This window comes from Hipposideros armiger, unplaced genomic scaffold (genome assembly GCF_001890085.2).
Source record: "Hipposideros armiger isolate ML-2016 unplaced genomic scaffold, ASM189008v1 scaffold_7, whole genome shotgun sequence".
Lineage (NCBI taxonomy): Eukaryota > Metazoa > Chordata > Mammalia > Chiroptera > Hipposideridae > Hipposideros > Hipposideros armiger.
In genome coordinates this window covers 201,159-216,763 of record NW_017731357.1, presented here as the reverse complement: position 1 = coordinate 216,763, position 15,605 = coordinate 201,159, and the positions used below count along the sequence as shown (strand labels likewise).

The window sequence follows — 15,605 nt, the reverse complement described above, 5'->3', positions numbered from 1 at the left end:
AAAAAAAAAGAAAACATTATGCTAAGTGAAATAAGTCAGACACAAAGGGACATACATTATATGATTCCACTTAAATGAGGTACCTAGAATAGGCAAATTCATAGAGACAAAGTAGAATAGAGGGTGTGAGTTGGGAAGTTATTGTTCAATGAATATGGAGTTTCTATTTGGGGTGATGAAAAGGTTCTAGGGCCGGCCGAGTGGCTCAGTTGGTTAAGAGCTCGCTCAAGAGTGTGAGCTCTGAGTAACAGCGGTTCGAGTCCCAGCCCAAGGAGAGCTGCTGCTGAGATGCCAACAGGCGGCAGGATGGCTCAGCTAAAAAAAAAGTTCTAGAAATAGTGGTAATGGTTGTTGTACAGCATTGTGAGTGTGAGTGTACGTTGTGCCACTGAATTGAACACTTAAAAATGGTTAAAATGGTAAATTTTTGTTACGTATATTTTGGCACAATAAAAATGATTTAGAAAAATGTACAAAAATAAATTTTAAACATTTATTTAAAAATGGTCTATCCAGTGTAGTTTTAAATTTCATCTTTCATTATGATTGAGATAGGCCATCTTTTCAAGTATAAACCATTTATATTTCTTTACTGTGAATTCTGTTCCTTTTACCTTTTCCTATATTTTTTCACAGTTTATCATTTGTCTTGACTTGACTTATGGTGGGGTTTTTTTTCTTCCAAGCAGATATGTTTTATTTTTACATAGTCAAATTTAATAATTTTTTCCATGGCTTTTGGATTTGGGTCATAGTGTTCCGCATTTCGAGATTATCAAGAAATAATCCCATGTTTTCTTCTACTTTTATCATTTCGTTTCTTCCATTTAAATCATTGACCCATTTCAAATGTATCCTGCTTTATATGTGTGAAGTATAGTCATAAGATCTTGCACATGTCCAGGTAATTGTACTTGGGATCTTCCTATTTTCTAAACAGTGGCTCTCTAAAGACAGGCAAGGTATTTATTTCTGAATATTAATTTTGTATCCAGCATCCTTACTGATTTATTATTTGTAATCATTTTTTAGTTGATTCTCTAAGGCTTTGTAAGTATATCATATCATTTACAAATAATGGTAATTTTACCTTTTCCTTTCCAGCTTTTAACCTCTTTTCTTTGTTCCTTTGTTTAACTATTTCAGCTAATATCTTAAAATAATGTTCATAATGTGGTCGATAATGGACATTCTAATGTCGTTCCTACCCGGATTGGGTGCCTGCTAGTAGTAGTCTACTATGGTGCCTGTTTTTCCTTGTTTTAAGTAAGTGTATATTAGTTACTTTTAGAATACTTTTTAAATCATTATTTTATTAAAAAATAATTGGTGGGTACCTGCTGAGTACTAGGCACTAAGCTAAGCTTTGGGTACTAGGGCAGTGACCAAACAGGTGTGGTTTCTTCATTTCCCAGAACTCACAGTCTAGTAATTTTTTAAATCATCAAAGAAATGTACATTAAATCAACTTTGAGGTAATTATTTTACAGTTATTGCAGTAGGAGAAATTTTAACAAAACAGCTGCTAGTGCCAGCAAGGTGACCATGAACCACAGGGGCAGGGTGGCACAGTGCACGATGAGGCAGAGAGAGAGAGAGGTCGGTAGGGAGTCAGCCCGCAGGGCCCAGCAGACCTTGTAGGACCTCGGTGAGCATTTTGGTGTTTTATCCTGAGACGAAGAGGGAACCACTGAAGGGAGCTATACAGTTGGGCCCAGTTGGCTTTGCCTTATAGAGCACTCACTCACATTTGGGGCGTAGAGAATGAACTGGGATGGAGGGCCTTGGTAGAGGTCAGGAGGCCACACCCAAGGGCCCAGTGAAGGAAGACAGCATGGACTAGAGAGGTGGGGAAGGTAAGGAGAGAAGTGGATTGGATTTGCGAGAGAGGTGGGAGCCCGCTCACCCCACGGGGTCAGGATTTAGGTGTGGGGTTGAGGGTCTAGAAGGAGTGAGTGAGTGGGGGTCAGCCTCACCCCTTGCGCCTTTCAGAAAGGACTGCGCTCTTAATCCCTCCCATCCTTCTTCCCCCAGCGGTGGCCGTGGAGACAGGACTGGCCGCTATGGAGCCGCTGACCGTTCGCAGGATGACAGTGGGGAAAACCGCAGCCGGGACCACGACTACCGGGACATGGACTACCGCTCATACCCCCGCGAATATGGCAGCCAGGAGGGCAAGCATGACTATGATGACTCATCCGAGGAGCAGAGTGCAGAGGTGAGGGCAGGAGGGCTAGTCCGGCCTGGGGTGGGTGGGGGGGCTCTTGCAGGGCCTCTGTCTGGCTGCAGGTAGCTCTCAGCTCCTGTGCCTTTGGACTATGCTCAGTGGCTTTGCCTCACCTGGAGGATCTGTCCCCACTCCCCCTCTGAGGGCTCCTCTCCCAAGTTGGGTCTCCCTGCTTGGCTCTATACTTGTGAGGGCCCCTGGCCGCCACCTGTTTCCCTCCTTCCCCAGTATTCACTCTGGGGCCATGGGTCACTGCAAGCCCTATACTGCCTTCTCCCAGCCAATATGGGGCCCTTGAAGAGCCTCTGACATGGCAGCCGGTGTCTGGGGTTGGGAAGGCAACTGGGAGAACATATCACCAAGAAGAGCAGCTCTGGGAGTCCAACTGTGCTCATTCCCAGTGGTGGCAGAGCTCTTAGACGGAAGGGAAAGACTCTCTCAGGCCTCTCCCCTGAGTCCCATGTTGGGTAGTGAGCCCTAGCCTGAGGAGGGAGGCATCATGCTTACCATCAGGGAGCCCCGCAGCTGAAGGGAAGAAGCAGCCTTGTCTTAGGGAAACCCTGGTTTGATGGGGTGGTCAAGGCCATGGTCTAGGCAAGCAGACAGCTCTCCTATTCAGTGGGGTGGGGAGGGTATTCTTGCAACCTCAGCCCCTCCAGGGGCAGAGTCGGCCTCTGGCCTCCCTTTGGGGGGTCCAGTGCAAAGACCCTTGTGGTAGGCAGTTAAAGCTTCCCCAGTGGCAGCTGGGTTGGGAAGAGTAGGACTGGAACACTAAGTTATCTCTGGCCCCTCTAAGGGCAGGAAGGGTGTGGACCCAGGCCTGGCCTGCTTAGTCCTGGAAGTGTTGGTTGGTTGGGTAACACCCAAGAACCCAGTGACCACACCCTGTTAGGAGGGAGCCTGGTGCTGATGGAGGACTGGCCAGGCAAAGGATCAGGAACCAGGGGGCAGTGCTGTAACCCTTGCACATTCACCAATCCCTGCTGGCTGGCTATAGCCAAGATCTTAAGCTATTCCTATACCCACAATTTGGTTGCAGGGCCTAGACCCAGGCTGGGAATCATAAGCAATATTTGTAGCCTTCTGTGGCACAAGGACCAATTGTGCACATACTAGCTGAGCTGGCGAGGGAGGAGGGGGGAGAAACAGAGGGCAGGGTTTAGTGTGCCAGCCCCAGACCAATTCCTCCCAAGGTTTAAGTGATGTCTGGTCACCTATCTGTGGGAGTTCCTCCCAAACACCAGCACTGCCACCAGCTTATCCCCACACCACCAAGGCAGCCCCCAAAAGCGTCCCAGAGAGAATTTCCAACTCCAGAAGTTTGCAGTCCAAAGCCTACCCAACCCTGCCTGCCCTAGCCTTTAGCCGGAGCCCGCCCACCCCTGGCTTTCAGAGCCTGCCTGCCTCAGAGAGCCAGCGGCCAGCCCCTAGGCCCACCCCAGACTGACTGCCCGTCTGGTGTCTCTCGTCTCATTCTGTCGGCCAGGATTCCTACGAGGCCTCCCCGGGCTCCGAAACTCAGCGTAGGAGGCGGCGGCGGCACAGGCACAGCCCCACTGGCCCGCCAGGCTTCCCCCGAGACGGCGACTATCGGGACCAGGACTATCGGACCGAGCAAGGGGAGGAGGAGGAGGAGGATGAGGAGGAGGAGGAGGAGGAGAAGGCCAGTAACATCGTCATGCTGAGGATGCTGCCACAGGCAGCCACTGAGGATGACGTACGTGCCCCCCATGGCCCTGGGCAGGTGGCAGAGCAGGAGGCCAGGCTGGGTCTCCTCCAGGGCCCTCAACTTCTCACTCACCCCTGACCTCAGCATCTTTCATCTCTTCTCCCCACTGGCTCCTTTCCTCCAGCACTGATCTGTCCTCTGGGGCATGCCTTGTCGTCTCCTGGTCTAGAAGGAAGGGGTGTCCAGTAGGTTGGCTTGCCCAAGGGGCTGCCGGTGGTGGCTGTGGGAGGGACCAGAGCATTCCTCCCGCACATTCCACTGGTCATCCATCCATTCTGCAATGTTGATCGAGGGCCACATACTGGCCAGGCCCAATGCCGGGCATGCTGATGGCAGAAATGATGTGGGTGGGGAGAGTCCTCATGGGATTTTCTGAGGTTTTATTGTCACCTCGCCTCACCCTCTTTTGTCACCAACGTCAGATCTCCTCACTGGCCTGGCCACAGAGCCTTGGGTTTTTCTTTGACCTCCTTCACTGCTGCTGACAGCTTTGCCACCCTGTTTCCCTCCTGGCATTCCCTTCCATCTTCCTTCCTGTTCTGTTTCCTTCTCCTACAGACTTACCTTAAGGAGCCCCAGTAAAACCTCAAAAGGGCCACTAGAATAGCCTTCCTGATTATCCTCCTTCTCCTCCCCGCCCATGGATTCTCTGCTCAGCTCTCCTCTGAAATCTGCCAGCTACCCATTTTGTCACAGAGAAAATCCCACCTGTGTATTTGCAACCTTCTCAAGTCTGACCCACCTGCCCTGTTCAGGGTCAGACAGTAGCGGAGTGCTGACATTTCTTGAGGATTTATCATAGGGTGGGCCACACGCCAAGTCTGATTTAATCAGCCACCCTGCAGGAAAGATATTTCCATCCTATGGATGAGGAAGCCAGGCCCCCAGCAGTGAAGCGACTTGCCCCAGGTCCCACAGCCAGTGAGTGGCAGAGCAGAGTTGGGGGTCTGAAACTGGACAGCTGGGCCCCAGAGCCCGCATTCTTATTGTTTCCTGAGCCCTCCCTGCATGTTTGTGGTCCTAATAAAACTCCTCTTTGTCCTTCTTTTCATCCTCCTGCACGTATGTGTTTGTGAGAGAGAGACAAGAGAGTGTGTATGTGTGTTTAATCTCCTTTTTGTTGTGTAACCTAATACGGAAACTGAGGCCCAGAGGCATTAAGACTGCTGCCTGAGAATGCCCAGCACAGGCTCCTAGTCTTCCGCAAGACACACCACTGGCCTAGATACCCAAATTGCCTCTGCAGCTTCCCTCTGGCTTACTTCATCCAGGAAGCTTTCCAAACCCCACAGCCACGCCTTTTTGTCTCTGCCCCAAGCTACTGCTCCACTCAGGGTCTAGGGCACGTGGGTTGGGTTTGCTCAGACCCCAGTCCCTCCCAGTTTCATATTTGTGTCATGGGTCTCTTGATTCAAACAGAGGGCAGCCCCTTTGCAAAGGGCCAGAATTGCATCCCAGCTGTCCTCGCTTTGTGGCTGCACCAAAGCTGTTGTCAGACCGCCCCTGCCCACCATTCTTGATCTGTGGGCTCGCTTGCTCTCTTACTGTTCTCCACCCCTGAGGGTCATCACGCTGCCATGCTTCACCTTGCATCATGCCCCGCTCTTCATTTGACTCGCTGCAAGTCAGGGACCAAAGTGGTCACTCGGGGAAAAGCCCTGAGAGAGAGAGGAGACAGTGTCTGCACATCACCAATGGCCCCTTGGGGCCCTGGAGGCCTCCAGCCGGCCTCAGCTCCTCAGGAGCCCCCTTATGCTGAGCCTACCCCAATCTGTATCTCCCCATGCAGATCCGTGGCCAGCTGCAGTCCCATGGCGTCCTTGCCCGGGAGGTCCGGCTGATGCGGAACAAATCCTCAGGTGAGCTTTCGTTCCCAGTGCCCTCCTCTTCCTCTGGCCAGCCTCCGCTTCCAAGTCTCCCTCCTGCCTCAGCCTCCTCCACACCCTTCCCTACCCTGCCTTCTTGCCACAGCTGGGAATGGGCAGCTTGGGGGTACCCCTCTTTTTCTCTCCCCCTCATCCCACTCTCCTCACAGCTCCAGCCAGCAGCCTGTTGTGTGGGGCTGTTGGGGAGGGATTGTGGCTCTGAGCTGAGCGCTTCCTGGGGGCAGGGCCAGGGCCAGGCTCCAGGGAACCTCCTCTCTGGGACTCTTGAGTATCTGAGATGGTAACCCCCCCATATGCTCCCTTCCCTCTCCTTTCTTCTCCTTCCCTTGCCCTCACTCTCCCCTATATTTTTCTGGTAACAGCCTCTGACCAGAAAGCAGGCCTGACACTGCCCCCCATGTATTCCAAGAGGGGAGGCAGGGGATGGCTCTTGTCCCAGGGCTCATCCCAAAATGCAGCCAGGACATCTGGCCTCACTTGTCCCCTTCCTCCCTCTTGCAGGCTGCTTGGACTTGGCCTGAGGGTAGTTGGGGGGTGGGGGGAAAGCTGTCTCTGCAGGATCTCTGGCCCAGGCTCCCCAAGGCAGGCACAGCGGGGCCTCACTGCCTGGGCTTCTCTCTCCATTTCTCAGTCTCTCTCCTCCCCACACCTCCATTTCTCTCTCTCTCTCTCTCTCTCTCTCTCTCTCTCTCTCTCTCTTTCTCTCTCTCTCTCTCTCATCATACCATTCCATCCTCCTGTGCATCCTAATGGTTCTTTTAGAGATCAAGCATGCACCCCCCAAGCCCCGCCACATCTAAGCCCTCCCTGTTTGTACCCCTCCAAAGGAAGATCTGCTTCCTGCGGCCTCAAGCCCTGGGTCCCTTTCCCAGCCCTGGCCAGGCCTGAGTCTCTCTTGGTAGCATGCACGTCTTGCTCTGCTTCACCCCAGCCAAACCAAATGTTGCCATGATTGTGATCTCTCTCTCCCCAATGTGGTATCCCAAGTGCAGCCCCCTCTGTGGCCCTGGGCGCTTCTCCCAGACACCCACTGATTCTTTACTCTAAGGTCCACCTGGCCAATCCTGGCCCTCATTCTCCTGCTATGTAAGAGGATCTGGACTGTGGGTGGCTGTAATCTTCTCTGCTTGGCCCTGAGGTGGCTCCCTTATGAGGCCCATCTCTCGTGCACTGTGGTGAGGCTGAGGTGACATTATGTCCCTAAACCCCCTGATCCTGGTGGGCCAGGAGACTTCCTAGCTTCACTGAGCAGCCCAGCCCAGGTTCTCTTTTGCTCCATTGATTAAACACCAGTTACAGGGCCCCTCCTGGGGGCCCCTGGGCTTTGTGCTGGGCCCCGCCCCTTGGCTGTTTTGGCCCATGTGGAGCCAGCAGCCTGCCCATCTGCCCTTCTTCCTTCTCTGGAGGTAGACTTGTACTTGTACCCTTTGCCTCCCAGCTCCTTCTCTCTGTCTCTGTCACCCCAGGCTGGCCAGGCACATCTGCCCAAGCCCCATCTCTCTGTCTTTCTTCCCAGCTGGCGTGTGTGTATCTCCCCCCACCCACCCACCTCTCTCCGGGTCTGTTTTCCTCCCTTCTCCTTCCCTTTCCTCCCGCTCCCAGGCATCTACCTTGCCTCCCACTCCCTAGTCTTTCTCTCTCTGATTGCTTCTCTCTCTTCCTTTCTTCCTTTCTCCTCTCCCGCCTTCCCTCTCTGCCCCCGTCCTTTCCCTTCGGGTCCCGCCCCCGGGAACGCCGTGTGTCCAAAGCTGTTGACTAACCCACTGCGTCTGTATCTGAATGCTGTCTCCAGGTCAGAGCCGGGGCTTCGCCTTCGTCGAGTTTAGTCACTTGCAGGACGCTACACGATGGATGGAAGCCAATCAGGTTGCTTTGCCGCACTTGAACCCCTCCCCCAAACAAATACTACTTTGTAATCGAGCGCTCCCCATCGCCTGATTCTTATGGACACAGTTCCCTGCCCTGTGGCCCTGTGTCCCATCCCCCCGCCCCTATCTCTCCCCCTTCCTGACCCTCACTATCTCCTCTTCCCATCTCTCACTACCCACTGGGCTGCCCGTCAAGAACCCACACTCACCATTTGCCTCTCCTGCTGCCACTAGCTCTGCCCCTCCACCTCTCCCGGCTGAGCTTTCAGAGAAAGGGCTACCAGGGGGGTCTTCCACCTAGGTTCCCACTCCCTGGGGGACTGCCCTGCTCTGGGGTTAGACAGAGCGAGTACTTCATTCCACTCCCAGGCAACGCTGAAAATCCAACCACAGGGGAACTTAGCTGTTGGCATACTAACTAGCAAGTCCCGTTTTGCCAGCTCTCCCTGCATGTGAGTTCGGCCCTTTGATTCCCACATAAGAGGCCAGCACTGCTCTGTTGATCTAAAGTACCAGTCAAGTGTCAGTTTCATTCACCAGGATTCACCTGATTGCCCCATCCCTCCCACTGCATCTACCCCCCCACACACTGGAATCACCACTTGCCCCACTCCACTGGGGGCAGGCCTGCCCTCTCAGCAAGGAGCCATGCCACCAGGAAGGGAGCCTGCTCCCCAAGCCTGACATGGTCTCCCAACCGAGCAGCTTTGGGACCTTCAGAGACCCAAGGATCTGTTCTGCTTGCCCACCCAGAGCCTTGCACACTGGTGTGCGACACGCAAAGAAAGCCTCGGGAGGAGGGGCAGATGTGCTAGAAGGGGGCTCGGTAGGGCCGGCCCTGGAGCTCTCAGCCGGTCCATAGGCTAGTGCCATGGGCCGAGGACCCAGCCAGCCACAGGAAGACAGCCTCCCAGCAGGAACTTCCATCTTTTCAATATGGCTCTTTCTTTTTCCCCTTCTCCAGCACTAGTGTGCGTGCGCTCTCTCTCTCTCTCTCTCTCTCCCCCCTCCTCTCCCTCCCTTCCCATCCCCTCTCATCCCAAATGTAGCCTGTATAGTGCTGGCCTTGGGTGTGGCCTGGCAGTATCAGAGCCGAGTGGGGGGTTTTCCCCACTGTCGGGCAAGCATCGGTCAGCCGAGCACTGTGTGCCTGGTGGCGTGTGTTCACGTGTGCGTGCACGTGCCCTGAAAGGCAGCAAACAGCTGCGCCCGAGGGCTGTGGCGCTTTCCCTCCCTCCTTCCCTTCCTTCTTCCCTCGTCCGTTCTCCGACCTCCCTCCGTTCCCTGTCCCTCATCCATCCAGCTGAAGGGCTCGCTCACTCTCTTCTCCTGTGCTGAAACGGTGCGTGGGGCACTGCTGCCTGGGCCTCACTCAGCTCTGCTTTTTCCCACAGCACTCCCTCAACATCCTGGGCCAGAAGGTATCCATGCACTACAGCGACCCCAAGCCCAAGATCAATGAGGACTGGCTATGTAATAAGGTACAGGGGCGGTGGGCAGCAGTTACCGTGAAGTGAGACAGCAGCAGTGATGGCAACGTCTGTCTTCCTGGGGCCTCCGCGGTGGTGTGGAGGACTGGCTCAGCTCAAGGAGCTATGGTTCCTTGCCACCCACCCACCTACCAATGTGTACTGAGCTTTCACTCAGTTTCAGCCTCTGCCCGCATGAAGCACTATCTTGCTTGAAGCCCCAGTAGACGATCAACAAATATTTACATAAATGACTCACTAGTGACAGTGGAGGCAGAACGCGGTGTGTAAAATGTGGACCTCGGAGGCAGACTGGTTGAAATTAGACTCTCCCAGATCTGCCTTGATTTTGATCAGGGCCCTTAACCCCTCCCTGCTTCACTTTCCCATCTCTAAAATGCAAATAGTAATGACACCTCTCCCCAGAGGTGGTTGGGAGGGTTAAAATGTGGGGATGAGAGGGTAACACTTGGAACAACACGTGGCCCACAGTTAGCACCGTTTAATGTCAGCTGTTATTCTGAAGGAAAGCACGGGATGTTCTGAGAGCTTGTGTCAGATGGCCCAACCTTGAAGGCCACTCTGACAAAACGATGTCCACCTGAGACAGGTTACAGGCTATAGGCTTTTGCATTCATATTCCAGAAGAGGAACCTGAGGCTCAAGAGAGATGGAACCATGGGTGAGCCTTAAGCCATGACTTGCTCCTGATCACAGGGGCCATGGATGCCATGGTGGGTTCAGGTCTCCCCTGGGGCACAGCCTCACCTGTAGCCGGCTGGCAGTCCTGACACCTAAGGGCTGGACTTTGCCTAGCAAGGGGAGTGGCACCTGTTTGTTAAAAAAAATAAAGTAATATCAGAAGGTGGGAGTCCACTGTCTCTGGAGAGGTAGGGACAAAGTGACAGTGGAACTCCATCCCTCCTATATTTCCTTTATTTTCAGACACTCCTCAAAACCAGGGAATTCTCTACTTTCCCCTCCTTTACCTCCCACATCCTGTTGGTCACCAAGTCCTGTCACTCCCATCACAGAAATGCCCTCCCTGGCTTTTCCCACTGCAGGCCAGTCCTCACCCACTCCCCCAGACAGTCACCTCAGAGCCCTCTCTGGTGTGCTGGCCTCTGGCCTCCTTCTCCTGCCCTCTCACCTGTAACATTCCTCAGAACCACCTATGACCATGTCACTCTTCCTCTGCTTAAAAACCCCCACAGCTCTGAGCTTAAAGCAGGATGCTCGTCCATGATCTAGCTTCACCTTCCCTCTCTAACCTTGGCTTTGGCCTCTCTGCTCACCCTCCTACACCAGCTGTGGAAAACCTCTTGATCCCTCTGTTAGCAATCGCTTCCCAGCAAAGCCACACCAAACCAGACTTCTGGGTCTCCCAGATAAAACATCCCTGCTGACTGTCCCTGGCCGAGTGAGCAGTGCCCCTCTTGACCCACTCCCTTTCCTGAGTCCCTGCTGGTGACTGTCCCACAGAGTAACCTGTCCGTCTGTGCTATGTCTGCTTCCCGCTGGTGGGCCATGAGGGCTGAGGCCGCTTCCTTGGCATGCGGAGCAGAGCCTGGCACAGGAGTCGTGCTTAGTATCTGACCTTAGAACAGACAGCAGTGTGGAAGCTGGGGTCTTTGGAGGCTGGAATATCCAAGGCAGAGAGCAGCAGGATCCAACCCAATCATTGAGATAAAGGAGGGGTGGGAGTCTGGCAACAGAGGCATTCCTGGCTTTTAGGGATAGAAATGGTGGAGGTGTCTGAACAGGAAAACAAGTTTTGAGAAGAGGCACCTACTACAGGGACATCGTTGGGGGGCCAGTACTGAGAGTAGGTACCACAGAGGAGGCAGCAGTTGTAATGAGTGGGGAAGTTGTTGATTCCTGAGATGAGAAGGTGGCACTGAGGACAAATTTGAGACCTCGAAAAGGGGAGAGTCACAGGCTTGAGAATGACAGCGAGAACCCCAAAGCCCCCTGCCTCCCCTGACTCTGGGACCTCCCTTCCCTGGGGCATGGCTGGGTTCCCTGGGGGGGGGTCTCTGGATCCAAGTTTGGGGGTGCCATGGATAGCCCCACCCTCTCTGATGGCTTGGTGTGTGCCTCACAGTGTGGCGTCCAGAACTTCAAACGCCGCGAGAAGTGCTTCAAATGTGGTGTGCCCAAGTCAGGTGAGGCCCTCGTGCTTTCCCGCCCCCTCAGGCGTTGGTGGGAGAGGGGAGAAGGCTGAGGAGCCAGTGCTCTGCAAGGAGGGTGACCAGCTTGGAGCCTCCCCTTGGTCACCAGCTTGTCTTTTGCCACCCCTGACAGAGGCAGAGCAGAAGCTGCCCCTGGGCACGAGGCTGGATCAGCAGACGCTTCCACTGGGAGGACGGGAGCTGAGCCAGGGCCTGCTCCCCCTGCCACAGCCCTATCAGGCCCAGGGAGTGCTGGCCTCCCAAACCCTGTCACAGGGCTCAGAGCCAAGCTCGGAGAACGCCAACGACAGTGAGTCAGTTGTTCCTTCTTCCTTCCTGCCCTAGGGTGTCTGGGCTGGGCTCTCCAAGGCCAGAAAGATGGTGGTGACCAGGACTTAATCCTCCCAGGGGTCTCTGCCTGGTGGGGTGACAGACAGGGAGAGCAGGAAGGAGTATAACCCAACTAGACTTTGGGGTATGTGTTGGGAAAGGTCTCGGCAGGTGAGCAACTGAGCTGGGACTTGGAACTGACAAGCAGTTTGTCCAGGAAGAAGAGGTGAGAAGAGGCAGCAGGTGCAAAGATGTGGAGGCCAGAGGAGAGGGGGCAGTGGGGAGCCACCAGAGGGTAGGGCTGGAGCAGAGTTCAAGGGTGACCCCTAATGCTGGGCCCCTTCCCACAGCCATCATTTTGCGCAACCTGAACCCACACAGCACCATGGACTCTATCCTGGGGGCCCTGGCACCCTACGCAGTGCTATCCTCCTCCAATGTACGCGTCATCAAGGACAAGCAGACCCAACTGAACCGTGGCTTCGCCTTCATCCAGCTCTCCACCATCGTGGTGAGGGCGGCACAGGGGGGGCCGGGCAGCCAGGGTCCCGGCCCCCGGGGTGGGGAGGAGGGACCCTGACTCCAGCCCCCCACCGCGGCCCCATGCCTGGCAATGGGGCAATGGAGCCGGGGACCTCCCCGGGCCTGACCCTTCTGCCCCTGCCTCCCCTCCTCCCCCAGGAGGCAGCCCAGCTGCTGCAGATCCTGCAGGCCCTGCACCCGCCGCTCACCATCGATGGCAAGACCATCAATGTTGAATTTGCCAAGGGTTCTAAGAGGTCAGATCCCCACCTATGTCCCTTCCCAGTTTGTCCCCCAGCTGGGGGCCCCCCATCTCACTCCCAGTCTCTGACATCCTCCCCAGGGACATGGCCTCCAATGAGGGCAGTCGCATCAATGCTGCCTCTGTGGCCAGCACTGCTATCGCTGCGGCCCAGTGGGCCATCTCACAGGTACTCAAAGACTCCCTTCTGCCCCAGCATCCTGATACTTGGGCCGCCTCAACCTTCCCTCACCCTCTCTGCAAACAGGAGGGCTCGTTTGCTGTGTTGGCTTTCTGCGAACCCAGAACCCTCTCCCAGTGGCTGCTGTGGGATCCGGGGGCCTTGCTACAGCTCCCTTCCCAGTCCCCTCATCCCGGGCTTTCATTTTCAATGCCATCGTGGTTAGTTTTCTCTCCCGTTTGGTGGTTATTTTATTGTCCTGAGTTGTTAGAACTTCTGTAATAAAAAGGAATTTATAATTGGCTGAAAGAAAATTGGGAAATGAGACTAAAGTAGGGAGGATGGCATCTCCCTTGGTCTGATGCCCAACACACAGGCCACACAACACACCACAGTGACATAGCACAGTGTCAGCCCCGGGAGCGTTTTGGCATGAGTCTTTGTTCCTGTCTGGTTTCTGTTGCTGCCCTGCTCTGCTGTGGCCAGGCAGCCCTCGCGTCTCACTTGTCTGAGGGCTGCATGCTTTCTGTCAGGAGACAGACCAGCCTCACCTGTGGGCAGTCGCTTCTTAGCAGGCTCCCCTCCCCCAGCACCCCCTCCTCTGCTAATGAGCCCCTCCCCCCTGCCCCTCAGGCCTCCCAGGGTGGGGAGGGTGCCTGGGCCACCCCCGAGGAGCCACCGGTCGACTACAGCTACTACCAACAGGATGAGGGCTATGGCGGCAGCCAGGGCACAGAGTCCTCCCTCTATGCCCATGGCTACCTCAAGGGCACCAAGGGCCCCAGCGTCACTGGAACCAAAGGGGATGCAGCTGGAGCAGGTAATCCCCAGCATAGCATCTCTCTTCAATCCCACGTGGGGGCCAGCAGGCAGAGGCTCCTGGGCCCTGTCGCTCACAGGCGTTCTCCTCCCTCTCTCTCCCTCTTTACAGGCACTGAGGCCTCCCTGGAGCCTGGAGCGGACTCTGTGTCACTGCAGGGTTTCTCCCGTGCCCAACCTGGTGCCACCCCTGGCATCTACCAGCAGTCAGCAACCGAGGCAAGCAGCAGCCAAGGCGCTGCTGCCAACAGCCAGGTGAGGGAGCTCAAGGGAAATCCTGGAGGGGTGGGTACAGTGGGCATGGGCCGACACTGAGCCCTGTTTCCCTGTCTGGCCCCATGACCAGTCATACACCATCATATCACCTGCTGTGCTCAAGTCTGAGCTGCAGAGCCCTAACCATCCCAGCTCTACCCTGCCGCCAGCCACCAGCCCCACTTCCCAGGAGTCCTATAGCCAGTACCGTGAGTAACCCCAGCCTGCGGATGGGTAGGTGGTGGGGAGTTCCTTTAACAAAGCAGGGAGTGGTGTGACCCCCCCCCCTTCTTACTCCCCAGCTGTTCCTGACGTCTCCACCTACCAGTACGATGAGACATCCGGCTACTACTATGATCCTCAGACTGGCCTCTACTATGACCCCAACTCTCAGGTGATGGAGCAGCCCAGGGAGCAGGTGGGGTCTGCAGTTCCCCTTCTCGAGGTCCTCGCTCATGCCCCCTTTCCCCCCACCCCAGTATTACTACAATGCTCAGAGCCAGCAGTACCTGTACTGGGATGGGGAAAGGCGGACCTACGTTCCTGCCCTGGAGCAGTCAGCCGACGGGCATAAGGAGACAGGGGCGCCCTCCAAGGAGGGCAAAGAGAAGAAAGAGAAGCACAAGACCAAGACAGCCCAGCAGGTGAACTCCGGAGTCCAGCAGCCACCAGCTGGCTAGTCTGTGTCTTCTGGGGATTGCATTTCTGTCACCTGTCACCTCCGCTGCTGAGGGAGCAGGGTGGGGACTGGATGTGTATGTAGGCAGTAACTGCTCAAGGGAGACCAGGCTCCTGGTCCAGCTTTGCTCTTCGCTGCGTGACCTCTTCGGTACAGGGCAGGGCCACCCACCTCCCTGAGGTGGCCAGTGCCATCCACACGAGCCCCGTCAGCTTTCCTGTCCTCCATTGGGAACCCTCATGCTGCTGCTGGGCATGTGGGCTGGTGCGCGCATGCCTGAAGCCAGGCTAGCCCTGCCTGTGGAGACAAATGGGTGTGCGTACTCCTTTGGGCCCGGAACCCCATTCGTGGGGGGGGGGTGTCTGTGTCTACATGTAGATACATCCCAGAGAACTTCTCACAGTCTCAGCAGGGGTGGTCAAGAGAACAGCCACTGCAGTATTTTGTGGCAGTGGGCAGTTGGAGGGAACCTCAGGGTCTGTCTGTAGAGGAACAGAATAACAGTCTGGGTGTAGCCTTAGAAGCAAAAACTTGGTGACCTGGTAAATTCTAAAAGTGGTTTTGTGCCTATGGGGGAAATTGAATATAATATGAAATGTAACATAATATCATGCACGTGAATTAAAATTATTGACAGAGAAAGCCATCTTATGCATTTTGGATTGATAAATGAAGACATAGGGAACATAATAGTGTGGGTGCCTGTCAGGAGAATGAGGTCACAGCCAGACAGGGGCTCGATGAGCACCAATGACAGTATGATAGAGAAATGGGAACTTTCACTGCTGCCTTTCACACCTCTGCTTGAGGTGCAGGGTGGGGTGGGCTGCTGCAAGGGTAGTGGGGCAGTAGAGTTGGTGGATTCCTGAGAGTCTCACCACCACCCCTCACCCCTAGATTGCCAAGGACATGGAACGCTGGGCCCGCAGTCTGAACAAGCAAAAAGAAAACTTCAAAAACAGCTTCCAGCCCATCAGTTCCCTGCGAGACGATGAAAGGCGGGAGTCGGCCACCGCAGATGCTGGCTATGCCATCCTGGAGAAGAAGGTGTGTTATGGCCACCCGTCCTCACAGCCCACCCCAATCGTATCATCCCTCCAGCCCCTCTCTGGAGTCCCTGAATTTCTATATCCCTCCACCCCAGGGAGCACTAGCTGAGAGACAGCACACCAGCATGGACCTCCCGAAACTGACCAGTGAGGATCGTCCAGTGAGTGCCCAGGACAGA

At 55.0% G+C, this 15,605-nt stretch overlaps 1 protein-coding gene across 13 annotated transcripts in view; it reads left to right on the top strand.

Moving 5' to 3' along the window:
- The window catches only part of RBM10 (RNA binding motif protein 10), a 28,668-nt gene that overhangs the window by 11,658 nt on the left and 1,405 nt on the right, over nt 1-15,605 (top strand). For 4 of the 13 annotated variants that reach the window (XM_019649253.1, XM_019649209.1, XM_019649218.1 and 1 more), the window contains 17 exons: nt 2,035-2,218; nt 3,714-3,944; nt 5,746-5,815; nt 7,635-7,708; nt 9,105-9,191; nt 11,284-11,344; nt 11,484-11,660; nt 12,031-12,191; nt 12,362-12,459; nt 12,546-12,633; nt 13,258-13,444; nt 13,556-13,698; nt 13,790-13,907; nt 14,001-14,092; nt 14,178-14,342; nt 15,275-15,424; nt 15,522-15,587. In XM_019649253.1, coding sequence (XP_019504798.1) covers nt 2,035-2,218; nt 3,714-3,944; nt 5,746-5,815; nt 7,635-7,708; nt 9,105-9,191; nt 11,284-11,344; nt 11,484-11,660; nt 12,031-12,191; nt 12,362-12,459; nt 12,546-12,633; nt 13,258-13,444; nt 13,556-13,698; nt 13,790-13,907; nt 14,001-14,092; nt 14,178-14,342; nt 15,275-15,424; nt 15,522-15,587 — 2,152 coding nt within the window. Of the gene's footprint in view, nt 1-1,146; nt 1,267-2,034; nt 2,219-3,713; nt 3,945-5,745; nt 5,816-7,634; nt 7,709-9,104; nt 9,192-11,283; nt 11,345-11,483; nt 11,661-12,030; nt 12,192-12,361; nt 12,460-12,545; nt 12,634-13,257; nt 13,445-13,555; nt 13,699-13,789; nt 13,908-14,000; nt 14,093-14,177; nt 14,343-15,274; nt 15,425-15,521; nt 15,588-15,605 lie in introns of all 13 variants that reach the window. The other 9 variants (XM_019649238.1, XM_019649244.1, XM_019649263.1 and 6 more) reach the window with 5 other exon arrangements.